The sequence below is a fragment of the Phoenix dactylifera genome, chromosome 1, assembly GCF_009389715.1.
Source record: "Phoenix dactylifera cultivar Barhee BC4 chromosome 1, palm_55x_up_171113_PBpolish2nd_filt_p, whole genome shotgun sequence".
Classification (NCBI taxonomy): domain Eukaryota; kingdom Viridiplantae; phylum Streptophyta; class Magnoliopsida; order Arecales; family Arecaceae; genus Phoenix; species Phoenix dactylifera.
In genome coordinates, this window is record NC_052392.1 from 676,884 (window position 1) to 694,373 (window position 17,490).

At 37.8% G+C, this 17,490-nt stretch overlaps 1 protein-coding gene across 1 annotated transcript; it reads right to left on the minus strand.

Annotated features, from left to right (window-relative positions):
• Positions 1–2,056: 2,056 nt before the first annotated feature.
• Positions 2,057–17,338, minus strand: LOC103721585 (protein MODIFIER OF SNC1 1). Its single transcript, XM_008811851.4, has 11 exons — positions 17,160–17,338; positions 15,307–15,376; positions 14,790–14,873; positions 12,206–12,280; positions 12,069–12,112; positions 11,530–11,908; positions 11,252–11,348; positions 8,139–8,219; positions 6,343–7,991; positions 2,736–5,255; positions 2,057–2,580 (listed from the first exon to the last, which is right to left on the minus strand). The coding sequence occupies exons 9-10, from the start codon at positions 7,951–7,953 to the stop codon at positions 2,748–2,750; spliced, it is 4,119 nt and encodes a 1,372-aa protein (XP_008810073.2). The 5' UTR covers positions 7,954–7,991; positions 8,139–8,219; positions 11,252–11,348; positions 11,530–11,908; positions 12,069–12,112; positions 12,206–12,280; positions 14,790–14,873; positions 15,307–15,376; positions 17,160–17,338; the 3' UTR covers positions 2,057–2,580; positions 2,736–2,747.
• Between the last annotated feature and the right edge of the window lie 152 nt (positions 17,339–17,490).

Sequence of the window (17,490 nt, forward strand, 5' to 3'; positions counted from 1 at the left end):
TGTTGAGGTTGTATTCCAACCTTCATCTGTACCATGATCACTTTTTGAATCCTTGAGTTTGATCTTATTTGGAAGAGATGGTGACAGTAGCAAGAGCGCCTCGCAATCTTAATTTGTTTTCTATGTTTGCTGGTGCTGCTGCTACTTTCTCCTTTTCCTTCTTATTTATAGTTCATGCACTCTGCTGCAGAAATCTACATCTGATGCAATTACTTTTACCAGATGCAATATACGGTAGACCAATTGAGTTAGGCAAGATTAGCCATGTTGATCTCTATGCATCCATCAAAGGTTAGAAAATATCAGCATTGATTGAACTTCTTTCTGCTTTTATACATTGTTTAGTTATCAGTGTATGATTAAAGACTGTAAGAAGTCGTTTACAATTAAATGCAGTTTGAGGAGATTGGTGTTGACTCTTCATCAAAATGGAAAGGCTAGTAACAACAAGAGGGAGGGAGATAACTTACTGAAGTCAGGAAAAAGGCAGGAGTAAGAGGACACAATCATTTATACAACGATGGTAGCTAGTTATATTTCTTGATTTTTTAGTTAATTTTTCTGATAGGTTGTTGGGGAGTGGATACAGTAGGACTGAAGCAACACAGCCCTGCAATAAAAATTTCAGACTCTTTCAGTTGGTTACACCTAGTCAGCTACACCACCAGATGAATTGTAGTTCTTAGCCTTGCACTGCAGCGTCGAAAATCATATGAGAAAATTAGGCAATCTTTGGTACACTATCTGGCTTTTGGGGGAACTATCTATCAGTGGGACTTAGAAGAAACTAGTAAAAACAACACAATTGGGAAGGAAAAAAAAGTGCTCGACATTTAGTTGCAATTTTTTTAAAAAAAAATATTACTTATTTTATGAGATATTTAATTCTTTGAACAGGTGATGCACCTTGATCCATGTGCTGTTGAAGGAAGATGCATAATAAACAAGAGGAAAAATGGAAAAAAAAACTCCACAAAAATTTCATTAATCAACCAAAATGATCTAGTATAAACTAAACCCTACGCACCGATTAAAATAGAAAAGCTGAGCAAAAAATAAAGGGAATATAGTAGGACTACTCGACTACAAAATCCAAAAATTAGGCAAAAACAAACAAACCTTGAATCTCTTCGCACCCTCTCTCAAGGAATAAAATAGAATAAATCAATTATTTAACTGCTGGGTTCTTCGGCTATGAATCCACTGGCTTCTATGTGGTTTGGTAGCCGACCATAAAACCAGCCAGCTCAGTCTTGTACTACATCAACTAGTTAAGAAATACGATCGAGGTGTGAGATATACCATTTGGACCATTGTAAGGGCTTCTCCTAGTTAGAACGCGAAAAATTAACCAAATTTTAGTAAAATGACTATATCTCCACTTATAGCATTAATTTCGGTTCCTTTTTAATGTTCTTTTTTATTTTCTTTTTTATTTACGTTAATGTTCTACACATTATCCATTAGTATACCAAGAAAACCGCTTGAAGGAATGAAGCAAAAGAGCATTTCTACAGGCGAGTAGAAGATCCAAAATAAAGCACGAATAAACAAGAACGAGAGGCTCTAACGTATCAAAAGGAAGGGTCTCTCAAGTAAAGACAAGCCCAAGAGGTTGTTACCTGGCTGCCAATCAGCTTGTCATATTCATCCGAACTCCTTGACGTAATATTTTAGGATGACTTGAAAAAAGAGAGTAAGAAACGAAAGCTGGTTTGATGCAACATTCTGCAAAAAAAACACTGGATTCTGGAAAGGGAGAACTGGTTTGCTGATTTCTTTATATTTTGGTTTTCCACATTTCGGTAGTGCTGATTATTTTCTTATTTACTCTTTTTAAAATCATCTCAGATCAGCAGCTTAAAATCATAAGCATCAATTTTCTATTATCTTCTTATTTTCCCTTTTTTTAAAAAAAAATCTCTATTATTTTCTCACAAAACAACAAAGCATCAAACATGATTGATTTGGTGACGAATATTTACACCAAACATGAAACTGATTAAGCATACCAAGATGGCACAAGGGAAAAAATTATATGTTAAGAAGAGCCTAATGGCAGAAGGACAAGATGCATTCCAGTGTTTAATAGCATGCTGAGATAGCAAGAGGGGTCTGCTATGTCAAAAGAAAGAAAATCTCCATGCTCTGCCCATCATAGGGTTTCACAAGTATGTACAAGGTTCCACATAAAGGAGTTCATACACAGTAAACAAGCTGGAACTAAACGCAACACACTTCAACACAGCTGGTAAAATCAAAGCCACTGACAAATATGCCTCCTTCAACAGAATTCATTTGACTTTCAGGTTTTTAAAAGAATTCGACATGGAATTCAGGAATGGAAGCAAAACAAGTCCAGTCCAACATAACATCCTAAATCCAGCAAACCAGTCTCCTGCTTGCGGAGAAACCCATTTAGCTTCAACTCTCACTTTGACCGAGGCATCGCATGGAGTACAAGGAGTGGAACTAATTACTAATCAAATCCAGCATAGGGAATAACCAGGTCAACAAAATGCATGGCTAACTGATCTCAACGATGCCCTAAGTGTCATGCCAACCAGGCTCTTCAGCATGCTGCCAGCCAAACGTGATTAATCATAAATTTGATGAAATCATACTCAAAACTATAGACTGCATTTATGCATCTAGAATTTTACATATTAATATTGACAAAACAAGATCTGAACCATAATGAGGCAATTGATGAATAAGTTGTTCCATGTACATACCTGTATCAACATTCAGCCTCTATTAAAAGGCTCGCCAACATGAACTGCAGTAACACTGCTCCGCCTGAAGAATTGACTGCCGTGTCTTGAGTGATTCTGATCACGCTCCCTGTACCTCAGTCCTGGAGCCTGGGAACCGTCCCATGCTTCTTCACCAACATGAGAGTTCCACTGAGATGAATCACCGGACTTGTCATAAGGCCCAATAGGCTGGTACTCATACTGTGAGTTAGTTTTTCTCCTGTCACCATTTCTGTGAAAATTTTGCCTGCCAGCATCTTGCCCTGGATCCCTACCTCTATAAGCTGCTTCTTGGCCTCTATTAAAGCGCCCATTATGCTGTCCATGTCGTCGTGGTGCTGGAATAACCTGATGTTCATGCTGGGCTTCTACATTTTCTGGGCCTAGCTCAGCATTAATTGGCACATCTTGGTTTGGGGTATGGATCTGCTGCTTTGATGGATCTACAGTAACCTTCATGTACCGTTTAGCTTCTTGATGGGATTCACCAACTCCATTTTTTTGGATAAGGGCGTTAGCATCCTCCTGCAAGGAATTACTCTCAAAACCTTTTGAAGCAAACTCCTTGTCAGATCTGCCACTATGAAAAGCAATTCTTTGCCCTCCATTGCCCCTATTTCCTTGCTTATGTGAATTGGCATGAGATTTCGGCTTCCAATGAGACCTCATATGCTCACCACCAGAATTCTTGTTCTCAGTTTTTGAAGCATTTCTTAAATCAGGTTCATTTAAGTCAGAGGCTGGAGTTTGGATATCACTTTTATCATCTATCCCAGTCTGCAAATCCTTGTTTCCAGCAGGGGCATGATTATTTCCTGCAACTCTATGGACCTTAAATTGTTGGCGCCTTTGTCTGCTAGTTATTCCTTCATCCTTCACACCAGCAAGTGAGGCAATCGGTTCGGTTGGCACTGCATTATCATTATTACTGTCCCACTCATCAGATTTAAACTGCTTTTCTAATTGGCTATCAGGCTTTAACAGTTGGTGCTGATCAGAAGGGTTCTGGACAACTTTAGCACCAGAAGAGCCTGAACCTTCACCAGAACTCTGAAAGGCTGATGCAGATTCAGCTGAATTCCTTTGACGCCAAGAAGCATGTGTCCTGCCACGCCTGCTAGGTTTATTCTCCTCTCCATTCTTGGTATCAGCAGGAAATTCTGTCTTTCCAACTACCAAACCATCAGGTCTGCCACTATCAAGACTCCTAGAATCAAATTCAGGTTTCCCAGACTTATCACTAGATGCTCCCTGCTTGAGGAAAGAAGGTTGCCGGGAATTTTCTTGTTGTGACATTTCTTTGGCCACAGGCTTGGGAACATACCTCTCCATTTCAGCCCTCTTTGTTTTCATACCATTTTGAATATCATGCTCTTTCTTCTCCAAAGATTGTCTGCCAGCATCAGTCATATTGCTCTGGCTGATTTCCACAGGCTGCTGCTCATTCTTGTTTTGTTGTTTTACAGGTGCCCAGACGACAGCCTCACTAGCATGAAACTTGTCTCCAGGCTTGATACCCTGCTGGTTTCTTGCTGACCTCCTAGGAGGCTGAGGTTTCCATTGGTTGCTAGTCCTAGCACGTGCTTCTTCAGTTGCTTTGGACCACTCGTGCTTGGAAGATGTAACTATAACATCCTTGGAACCTTGTGTTCCTGGAATCTCACTAGAATTTTGAGCTGGAACAGAAACAGTCTCCACCACTGATGCTGGGGGATGAGTTTTCTGGCAATCAATTGGACCTTTTTCAATGCCCTCTTCAGTCTGTCCTAAGGATGGTGTGGTGGAGCTCATTGGAGCCTCATCTAGCTTGTTCTTATTTCTTGAGTTTTTAGTATTTTTCTTCTTGTGCTGCACAGAAGGATCCTCGTTATGGGGCAAGCTATCACTGATTGATGCATGTACAGCCATCTCAACAAGATTTTTCTGGCTTTCCATATTCCCAGAAGCAACTAGCTTCTCGCCTGCATTTTTTTCCGTTGACATATTTTGCCTTCTTCTGTAGCCCATATGCTTATGCTTGGAAATACTAGTATCATGAATATGTGAACCCATTTTCTGGGAAGCAACCACAGTACTATTAGTCTCTTGCTTGAGGACCAAGGATGGGTCATGGGAAACTGCAGAATCTTGGGTAACATTAGTTGAGGTATGTGAAGCTACATCTGAAGGCAACTCAGCTGGTGCATGAAGATCTTTAGGCTTGCTATCAGTTGCTTGTATCAGTGCATCAGAATTCTCAGCTAACATAACACCTGGCACTTCATTGTTTGTTGCATCAGTTTTCAGAGCTGCATCAGCTCCAGAATCTTGTTTATGCTGCATATCAGTGCGTGTTGGTATAGCATCATTCGACTTCTGTTTTGAGCTTTGTGCAGAAGATCGCCTGTTCAACTCTTCCAGCTTTGCAAGAGCTTTTGCTTTTTGTTCCCTTGTCCGTTCCTCCTCCTCCATCTGCAACTGTTTTGCACGCTGTGCAGCTATCTCCTTCATTTTAGCACGCTAGGAGTAAAGGCAACAAAATAGCGTCAGATTGATCCAGGAACATTAAGCAAGCCTTCACAAAGCAATTTAACTTAGAACTATTGTCAGTGAGTTACAGGAACAGTCTTTGTCATTTGCATTTAAATAACATGTATACAACATAATTTCCACTGCCCTTAAATTTAATCCTACTTCAGGATGCAGTCATTCTACATTTAAATGCTCAATTTTATAGCATCAAAATCACACCTTTCCTTTTGAACGTTTAATATATACAGCATCTTATCATAAACCATACATTTAGTCGCATTTTACCTCCCAGCTTCCTTTCACACACAATTACCAGAAACATAATAGAAAGGTAAAACATCTCATAATCTAAAGGAAACAATATGAACACAAGTGTATTCTTCAGGAAGTAGGACGATGGTAGTCGTTAGCCCTGTTTACTTTGTTTAAAGAGGATTGACTTTTCCTCCTAAATAGAAAAAACTTAAAAATATGCATGATGCTTTTCAACTACTATTATTATGGCCTAAAGCTATAAATATTTATTTTTGTTATAAAAGTATCTTTTCTTGGAAAGTATAGAATTTTGTTAAGAATAAAATTGATTTCTGAACACAATCTGGAACAAGTCTACGTACCTTCTTCACAAAAATTGCATAAATCAGAACCTCTTTGAACTGATTTAGCATTAGCCGACACTACAATTTTCTTGAAAAAAATCAGACCAAGTAGGAAATGCCATATTGCACCACCATATATAAGGATTACAACATATGAGGATCGTTTTTGTCTTCAAGCTATTACTTGACCGAATTATTAGATGAAGAAATAATATAATGTAATGGGTTTCTCGTGAAAAAGAGAGGCTCGTATAGTCCCAGAATGGAGTTTCCCGACATCTTTGTTTCATCAATCTCCTAGTTATTCCATAGAACCAAGATCTTTTCATAGAATCCTTTCCAAAATCCAAACTAAGTTTTTCCAGTTGTCAAGAAAAAATAATTTTGAAAAAAATTAATGACTTCCAGGGTTCTTAAAATGATTGTCAAACATATATTCCAACCATGGCATCCTGAAGATGAGACAAGCTACATACCTGGGCTTGGTAATCAAGTGAATCCAAAGAGGACGTATATGACACACTGTTGATTGCATGATGCAACTCCTCTGTTGCAGCCTCTTGAGAAGAATGGCCATCATGAACACCTACCTGAGGACCATCCTCACCATTTGTCACATTGATTATCACTGAGGAGTCTCTTCCAGGGGATTCCTTTGTCCATCCATCATCAACTTGACTATTACTTCTTGACTTAGCATGATAGTCAACTCTAGCCCGCGTTGCATTGTCTCTCTTATAATTATGAGAATGACCCACTTCACCTAGTTCTGAAGAATCTGACTTACCCACTACAATGATTTGTGATTCTGATGGCCCAGGGACAGCTTTCCAATCACTGGATGATTTCAGGTCATTGTTTATTGTAGAAGAATTTAACTCACCAGAAGGTGGGATGACCATACCAGATGAAGGAGCATTTTCCATGGGAATAACATTAGAGCAGATTGTTGTTGTAGAATGATCCGCCTTTCTAGTTGCAGCCTTTAATTTTGTCTTTTCTTCTCTGAATGAAAATGGTGTAACTTCACTGTGGCCATCAGCACTCCGAGCTTTATTGTTTAGGCCCTCTATTTTCTCTATCAATGTTGCATTCTTTTTAGTAATAGGATACCCTTGCCTATCGTGTGCCACGGAATTAGCAGTTTCTGGTCTCATCAGAATGCCATCAGTTGCTTTGTCTGAATTATTTTGAGAGTCCATGATAACAGGTTCTGAAGAATGACCTTCAAAGTCACTCGATGGCTTTGAAAAACCTTCACAATCAGGTTTTGACCTCCCAAGTACTGCCTGTTCATCCTTTCTGCTATTTGTGCACCAGCTTTCCTCCTGTGCAGAACCCCCCGGTTTGCTTCCCTTATCCAAGTGTGGTGGGTTAGATACTACAGGTTGCCCTGTCTCTTGTAACTTATTATCCTCCAAACGATCATGCTGTTTTAGTAAAACCTTGTACTGTCCTTGATGAGTACCATGAGCCTGATCACTTTCCGTCGCCATTGGTGGATCATGTCCACCAGGTCTTACATGAAACTGTCCTGGGTTAAGATTACCATTATGATGTGGATGCTGGTTATAAACACCTGGCCGACTAGCTACTCCCAAGAAGGGGACCTCTCGCTCACTATAACTGCAAAAGCCTGCTTGAGGCATGCCATGATAGCCATCATAGGGCACTGGAGCTTGATAAACTCCAGGCCTAGCTGGGAGAACAGGATGACTGGCAACCATAAATGAATTAGGGGGTACATGACGATATGTCTCACCATTATTGGGGCGGTATCCACCCTGTCCAGCACCCTGCCTAGGAACAGGCTCAGAGTTCGGGGGAAACTGAGGATAATAACCAAAATGATCGGCAGGAAAGCCACCAGGGGGCCCAGTTGGTCTGCATGGACCACCTAACCCCCCTCCTCTATACCAAATTCCATCAGGAGAGTGGAGTGGAGGACCACGCCATGAGTCAAACTGGTGAGGCGTCATGTTCAAGCTTGGATATTGCTGCACGTGCTGGGGTTCCATCTGCCAGTGCATGTTTGGTGGGGCCCCACCTCCGACATACAAGTAATTATCTGCCTTTTGGGTATTCATAGTTCCCTGCTCTGAACATGCATCTACCTTGGCATCCCCTGGAAGAGAGGAAGCAAATTCCACATTGTCATGGGAAAGCAGTGAACAAAATCTGAAACGATAGGGACTTAACTGTTGAAAGAAAAAATAGTTCTAAATACTCTACGATCTTAAAAACCTAAGGATGCATGACAATGTAAACACACCAGACAGAGGAGATTCCAGCCTTTCTTTTGGTGCTGCATCTGTACCAGAAGCAGAAGCAGGACGCCTTTGAGAACTATGACCTGGAAATGAGAGTAACAAATAAGAAAATTGAATGATAAGTATTAAGACAAAAATACAGCTAATTTCCTAAAACCTTCAACAAATTCAAAAAATAGGTGGACTACAAATCTGATTATGCTCATCATGATTCCTTTCTTTGATATTATAAATGTGCCAATAACACAAATAAAAATAACTAGCATAACATAATGCATTGGTTTGGTACACATATTATGAACCTTTACATGCAAAACAGCTCTAAGAAGCTTAAGACGGAAGAGGATACAGGGAAGTGATACTATCCCAGGGCAGGGCAGTGGGGTTAGCGGAAGGAAGTTGAAATAGCCTAAAATGCATTGGAATGTTAAAATACATAATCATCATATTTTTTCTTTGTAAACCAAGTTGGAATTTGTATTTAGCAAAGCACAAGACATGGACTTTGACAATGATGAATAAGAACAAACATAAAGGTCATGAAACTAAGGTCAGTTCTGATAGTAGGTGGCCAATATTTTGGAAAGACGAGCCTCGAGCTTCAAGAAGTGCTTAGAAGCAGAATAAACTGTGACCAACAAACTACTAATGACTGAATATCCTGTGAATTTTCACTTTTTTCTGGATTACAATTCCTGACTGTAAAAGCAGTACATCTTTTGTAACTTCAACAAAAAAAATCACCAAATGGGAAATAATAAGCCGGAACATGTAAAAACTCATAATTGTTGAGAAACAAATGGGGGAAAAAGTCCATCCATGTACAACCCATAACCTGGACCTGGATGAAATGCCAGATAAGAAATATCAGGTCTTAAAAAATTAGATGATCTAAGTCTAACCAAGCGTCTATGTAAAAGCATCATATGATCCATCACAGATTTCTCCTGTTAGCAACAATTCAAGTATTCAACAAATCATATTGCTCAAGCCTCAAAATACCTCAATAAGATGCCATGAAAGAAGACCATGCATAAACCTTTAGGGTTGTTTTGAAACACTTAACCTTTTGTGGTTTTGCGTCATAATATATTGTCTTTCATTTTATTCATTTATGTACTTACATTTCAAAATGTGCATATGCAACCTTTGCTACAACATGAGAAGTTCTCATTGAGAACTCTTAACAGCAAATAGGCGATTAAACCAGCATAGTGTAGAATAACAACTGATACATAAATTCACCCACAATATAAGTGTAAATCAGTTGGTGTGAGTTTTTATAGGAATTTGGTGCAAACATACTTCAGAAAGTACTTTCACAAGTTACCCTACAAATCCCCAAATTCATTGGATTACCAGGTTAAATATAAGAATGAAGAGTTTATTCAAGAAATTGACAGAGTGAAGGATGAACACCCTTTGCTATAAAAATAAGATAATTAGACATGCATACAGCAGTCAACTTATTGAATACAGAAATATAATGTCGGATTTTCCTAAGAAAAAAAATAATCTTCATGTGTAGTTGAACTGCTATATGGTATTCCCAAAGCAAAGCCACATTATCACATAACAGATACTTATAGGAGGAAAAACAGTATTGGGCACTTAATTGAACTTTAGTCCTGGTATAGACAGCTTCCACTGTCGGTCAAAAGGTGAGCACAGAGAAATGCAAGATCATTGTTACAACAATTTTACCAGATTATGTAGTTTAAGAAACACAATTTGAAGGATGCCAGTTGACAGAATGTAAATATGCATATCATACAATCAACTTATTGAATGAATCTGCAAGTTGGTTTAACTCTTGCACTGAATTTTGTAGTGATTAAAGATGTGAATAGGTTAGTTCATATACAATTTGCAACACTGGCTGGAAACTTCCACTTTTAGGAATTATGAAATATTGACATTTCTGGGCACAAATCATATGGAATGGCATGACACTCATTAGCACTGAGAAAATGAAATGTTCAACTAACATCATCTCAAAGAATCAATATTCGGCACAAAATTTGGAGAGTCATGTTCAACACTCCAATATAAGTATTGAAAGTTTGACCTTCAAGTATTTGCATGGATATGAAAAGTCCGAGCATTCCGACCTATGTTTAATTTTCTTCTGTTAGTATAATCAAACTTGATCAGGTATTTCCTTTCCAAAATTATAGTACCATTGACTGGTCAACTTACTGTGGTGTCCATTAAATTTATGTTTGCCATATAGTTAATATTTTATTTTTTATGTTGTAAGGCAGAGTCATTCTTGACAAACAAAGTTGAAATGCCAATACTGATACCTGTATCATTACCTGATACGGCACCATACCAAGACAGTGCACCTCTTGGTGATGGCGCAGAACTAATGAGGTGATGTCCTTGTGTCGAAACTGACCTTTTATAGCAGGACATGCTGGTACCAAATACATGCAAGTACTTAATTCTTCGCTCTTGTTGCTTTTTGGGTGGTATCCAGGATATGTCTCAATAACATGTTGATTTTGTAACAACTACTGAAAGCATGCAAGACATATATTGCAAGAAATAAAAATTTGTACGGGCACTAATGGTGCATGACAGGTTGGAGTGCTGTTGCAGCCCAAACAGAAGATCACAAGTTTGGGATGAAAGGGCTTCACTCAATACCAAGGAGACAAGGTCTAGGCCAACCTTGCAGTGTTTTTGAGAGGTTGATTTCCGTCTTGATAAATATTTTATGACATCTAATGTAACGTCATTAAGCGATTTTAGTCCAATGACCAATATTAGAAATTGGACGTATTCCCTTTTGTTTTGGGGGGGCATATACTAACTTATGGGGCCATAATTTATACTGGTCTGCACATACATGGCCAGTATGAAGAGAATAAGACTGGAGCATCTACTCCTTTCCCTAGCCAATACCAGAAGGCCAGCAGATGGCCAATAAGCACCAAGCATTTTAAGACAAAGAAAACCAATGGAAAAGGTACAAGAAAAATACTAATCAGGAACCTGATAGTTTTATAATATATCAATTAACTGGATATATATTTTACCTAATTAATCTCATTCATAAAATCAAAAAAATATGTTTATAACAGTGCAAAAACCATTAAGTGAGGAGCACCTCGCTGACCATGCAACTCAGAATTCTTCTCAGAACCAAGTGTTGGAAAATCTCCAGAACTGAGAGTGAACCCGTTAGTTTTGGATGATGGAGGCCCCTGTAAAGCACAAAATCCAATTACATGCCTGCATAAGAGATTATACATGGATATAGAGGGGAGAAGTGATTTCTTTTAGTGTGATCATTAAGCAATGAATAATAATTAGTTAATGATACATGTGTTGAAATATCTTATTCAGAAATTTGAATAGTAAACACATTGACTGCCAGAACAATACCAATCTCTCAGCAGTTCTAGCGGACCCCCATGCAGCTGTACTTTCTGCTGAATTTTCCGCAAAGCGAGATAGCTGAGAGCTTCCTGGCCTTGTTTCTGCACTTCGAGGGCGAGTTGCTACAATAGATGTCTGATTTGGTGCCAATAGTCCCGATGCAGATGATGGACGTGAATTTGGACCCCATGCATTAGAAGCAAGCTCATGGGATCTATCACTACCAGAAGTTGATGGTCGCGTGCCACTTCCCCCAGATGATGGGCGAGCATTAATATGGCTTGGCGAACCAGTACTACCATCAGTTTTAGGTGATAATAGAGTAGATGAACTCCATGCATTTGGCGCTGCCGAAGATGGTCGGCTACCCCAGGTGAGTGTACCCCTAACATAGGCAACCACAAGTCATGTCATGCAGCAACAATAAGCTTTAACTGGGCATTTTTCTTGATCATTCAAAAAGGAAACAGTGCATCACAAAAAGTTCAGGGTATGAAAATCATATTCATAAGGTAAAGAAAAGAATGATAAAGAACGAGACTCACTTTGGAACAATTTCCACATTTGGGTCCAAACCATTGTTTCCAACCTTCAAGAATGAGGATGAATTAATTTACAAAGAAAAAACAACACTAAAAATTGAACAATGACTGTAAACTAATCAATCTTGAAATAGTAATACCTTTGACTGGGTAAATTAATGGGCTTCGGAACTTTGCCCAAAACAGTCATGCCAGATTTTCGTGTAGCAGCCCATCTACAAGTAAATTAGAGAAGTTAAGATTGCCCACTGGTATGTATATCCCAAAATATTAACTAAGAAATAATGGATCGAGATAGAATAAATGACAATCTAGACCCAATTTAGTTAAACAAACAAAAGTGCATTAATATATAAGAAATAATTAATGCAGCACAAGAAGTATTTAAAGAAAAAACATTTGAATGAGTTTTTCCTTTTTGCAACATTAAAATTACTAAAGATTTAAGTACCGGTGCAGAACGGTCCAGACCAGCCATACCAATTTACCCATACCCATATGCCCCATCTACCACTACATGGTATTTCACCTCTATTTTGCTTTGCTAGCATCAAGAGGCATACCATGTGTCCGCATGATACCATACCAGTACTGGTTTCAATCCTTCAACTGTTGCAAATTATTTTATATAGTGGTACTCATTTAAAAGGTTACCACAAAGATAATATTATGGTTACTGTATAATCATAAATTCAGCTGCCATATAGTTATCAAGCTTCAGAGCAAAAAAGCAAGCTCAAAAAAATATCAAAAGCACTTAGCGGAATTTAATTGACAGTGACTGGAAGCACTCTTTGTCCATTGTACTGAAAAGTTCAGAAGACAAGGCGGTGCATTTAAGATTCATTTAGCTGCACAATCATCAACGGCTCTATTAAATTATTTGTTAGTATTGTACTAGTGCTCACCTCTCCTAAGAATGAAGCATTTGATGGATACGATATGTAGGTTTTAAAACCTTACTTGGAGAGGGGAAAAGAGAACTACAAAACAAAGAACGTACTCTATACACAATGATATAGATGCACAAACAAACACCCATATACACATAGTTTGAATATACTTTTATTTGGTTAAATTTGATAGCATCTTGTAACTTGCTCTGATAAACAAAGTGGGCATGAAAACACAAAGATGTTGAACAAATGGGAATTCTGCAGGCATGCAAAAGTCAAAATTTTGCCTAAATATCCTTCCTCTCACATTGCATTGACTTGTGTAACTCTAACCTCAGTATGGCCAAGTTTTAAAAGTTAACCCAACTTATTTATTTACTATTTTGTTCTTAATTTTATTTATTTTGAAAATCTTGAGAGATGTTTAAAACTTCATGCCAATGGTATATATTTTCTTTTCATCTTTTTTTTTTGGCAAACAAGCAATTAAATACAATGCAAAAACCCTTGAAAGAATAAAATGTTAAGTTAATCTACGAACACTATCTTTTCATTTGGAGCATGTCATCTAGTCATAGAGGACAAATGTGCAAGGTTAAGATTTTCTTTTGAGGAGTGTATATGCACGTTTTAGACTTTAGAAAAGATATTAATGTACTTCCCACTTTCTAAGAGGTAAATAAGCAGATAAACAAATTATATGCATGATACATACACATTTACATAAATATGTGCATGTTAATTTAGGTTGATAACAATAATAAATAAGTTGCTCACATATAGGGGTGAAAATGGACTGGACAATATTTGTCCAGATCCGTCTTTTGTGTTAAAATTTATCTGGATATGGATAGAAATTTGAGCATTCGGCTAATACCTACATATGCATTATATTTGCAAAAAAAGCAGATATGGATATGGATAGATAACTGCTCAATTTGTATCCAAATATCCGATTCTATTTAAAATCCTATATAATCTTATATAGCACTTATGAACTTTTAAGAAAAATATATGATCACGTTAACATGCTATTAACTTGATTTACCATCTACTTAGTAATATATCCGATTCTGTAGCTATGAAATTTAATTATTCAACTTATATCCATTTTTATATTCATACTTCCAATATCCGATCTACACCCGTATCCATTTAAAACAAATATGGATATGAATTCTTGCATCCAACTAGCATCTGTATCCATATTTGTATTCGTCAAACAAAATAAATATGGATATCAATATACTGATATCTAATTCGTATCCGATCTAGTTTCAACCCTACTCATAGAACATAATTACTAGTTTCTTTGCTCACAATGTAGAATAAATATCTCCCAGAGGTAAATAGGCAAATATGCACATTCTAAAGAGAGACTATACACAATGTCTCGATAGTAACTGGTTGCTTATCATCACTGTAGAAATTTTTTTCCTATGCGGTAAATAGCATATAAGCACATTCTAAATAATATATATACAACAATTAGGTTAATTACAAAATATAATTTACTTGTAGTTCATAATTTGTGCTTGGCAGCTAATGGTTGCTTCTCTTATCATCAAATTGTGTACGACACTGAGGTTTAGGTGTCATACGCATTAAAACAAGAGAAGTCATTAGAAAGGAAGATCACAAAACATGTTATATGTTGATTTAAATATAATGTGTTCAGTTATAAAACACATACTAAAATAAAGTATGCAAAGGATTCTTTTTGATAATGAAGATTTTTTAGATACATTGGTTGTGGTCGTATTAAATGAATATATTTCCAATGTAAATTTATAATAAAAAAGGAAAATGGATATGGTTGAACTTTAACCTTCGATCTCCTGTCAGTATACTTGAAGCCATAACTCAAGCAAGGTGCTTGCAAGATCATCAAATTATATATGTAGATCTATACCTGAAAAAAGTAAAAAACATGAATGAGATTTCTTTGAGTCCTTTAAGACAAGATATAGAACTAGTTTATGTGGAGATAGAAGAAATAACATGAAGCACATGTTTAATGCTTGAAAAGATAGTCAAATATTGCTTCAATTCCCCAAAAACATGATGCAGGACCTAACCTAGAAAATTCAGCCATGATCTGATTTAAGAAGATATTCTGATTCATAAGATGTTTTTAGCATCTCTTCTCCAGCTTTTTTCCTTTCATGTGAAGGTTTTATAGAAGAGGTTACTAAGAAACAAACATTACAACATTTATAATAATTATGCATGTACATCATTCTGTCATCTTTTCTTCCAAACATGACAATATTCTTCGGTAGCACAATATAGAATAACAAAATTCTTGCAACAGAAAGAACATAAAATGGGAAAAACGGCATGACCTTATTCTTTAACTGTTGTTCCTGCTCTAGTCAACTTGATGTTCCACCCACGTGTGCAGGATCTCCTGATCTGCGTTTGTAAAACAGTCATTCTGTGACTCATGGACCCTTTAGGTATAAAGTAATAAGAAGAAAAAAAGTTCTTATGATGCAATTGGAACAATATGGTTACGAATGCCACCAAATATCCCTCTATTTGGTGCATACTGACTGTAAAAACAAATTAACGGGCAGATATGCTGCAGCCAGCAATGCTAGAACCACTCAGTTTTCAATTGTTGTATAGACATTCCAGTTTCCAACACAAATTACAGTTGTCTTATCCTATTTTTTAACGCGGATATTGAAATGTGAACCAGTAGATAAGATTGGAGATCGGATCTTTGATGAGGAACATGATGCCCGACAATGGATCACTCGGTAATTTGAATCCTTACAAGCACTCTTAAGTGCACAATTTTAGAACCATTAACAGAAGAAACATAGGTAGAAATATTGCTTGCATGATGAATCGCCTGGATTAAAAACCCATTCAATATTAATACACTAGTATGGTCATGGAATTTGCTTTACTTTATTTGTTGAATACTCCAAATTTTGGAATGATTCTGAGCTTCTCAATATACGTATAGTTGAATGACTAAAATCCTTGACACAGCGCTCATTCATTGACACCTCATAGTTCATATTTGCTAACTGGTTAAGGAAGTGGTCCGCAGAAGCAAATGAAATGCAAGACAACAGCCTAGTATAAGCAATGCAAGGAATAAGAATATTTCAATGTGAATATAATGTGTTCGTAGATCATAAATTTTGTCCATAATCTTCTGCAGTTTGAATACTATGACTGCAGAAACTGTTTTACCATGTTCATGAAAAGAAAACATGATCACTCGAGGAACATTTTTAAAATGAAAGGGAAAAAAAATCTTAGAAGTTATGTTGTAACTTGATAGCCACAACATCATGGCTGGAACAGTTGACAAGACCATTATAGTCACTGGTTGGCTATAGAGGATCTGTAGAGAAGATGAAAGACCAGGTGATGGCTATAAATTCTAATGACCACTCCACTATCCAGTCAATCGTCTTCTTACTTATATGAAACTTGAATGCTTCAGAATGCAATATGCCATGTGGTCCTATCAACAAATTCGCATAAACCACCTTATTCAAACCATATTTAGCATGCAATGCTCACTGTTCAATCAACATGGCGATAGCCTTATGGATAATCTTATAATTCACTTAAATCAGAGTACGCCAACGCCCAATGGATTGATGTTGAATCCCCGACCAAGGCAACTTTAGGCAATATAGAGTCCTGCCATGGAACCTATAAGGTTACTTTATACCTTGGCAAGCAAGGAGACTTGTCTTATTGGCACCCCGTCCGTTGATCACCGATTATGTACACCGCCAACTGCCTCGCTGACATATTTAATCCATTCACGAAAGACTCAATAAATTACAAGAAGACGAAAACAAAAGGCAGGAGCATCATCGAAGAGTTTAATTATTTTTCCAAATCCACTAAATCAATAGAAAATATAAGAAAAGATCCGTCTCGGGAAAAAAACCCTTCATGAATTACATACATACAACCTCTATCAAATCAACAGATCCCGAGAAGACGATCCCATCCGAAATCAAATCTAATGCCATCAAAGACACCAAATCAAAGAACCCGCGCATACCCAGAGATCGCAAACGCGTTTGCATGAGAGAAATGGAGCGGGAGATCGAGAGACCCGGTTCCCAAAGGCCCGATCCTCAAAATCCCTAACTTTCTAGAACGGAATTTACGAAGAGGATCCCTAACCCTAGAACAGGAGAAGGATCGCCAGCCTTACCCTGAGGAGCTATCCCTAGAGACGGCGACGCCGCCTGGGTTCTGGCGGATCGAGGCGGCCGGAGAGGGATGGGAGCCGCCGGACGGTGGCCGGAATCGCCGCCGGGTGGAGACCTCCAAGCTTGCTTGCGTCCAAGAAGAGATGAAGAGAGAAAGGAAAGAGACGGGAAGAAGAAAAGAGGCGCAGGACAATAAAAAAGAAAATTTCGAGGACGTGGCTATTAATTATTGTTTCTACATGGTGTTCGACGCTCTAATAGGAATAGCTGCGCTTTGTCCTTTTCCTGATGCATGCCGGACGAATGAACGGATGTCATACTGGCCTATCTGAA

Coding starts and splice junctions, on each gene's coding strand:
- LOC103721585 (XM_008811851.4), bottom strand. CDS start 7,953: ATGAATACCCAAAAGGCAGATAATTACTTGTATGTCGGAGGTGGGGCC. Junction 5,256..6,342: donor CACTTGATTACCAAGCCCAG/GTATGTAGCTTG, acceptor CTTTACTCCTAG/CGTGCTAAAATGAAGGAGAT.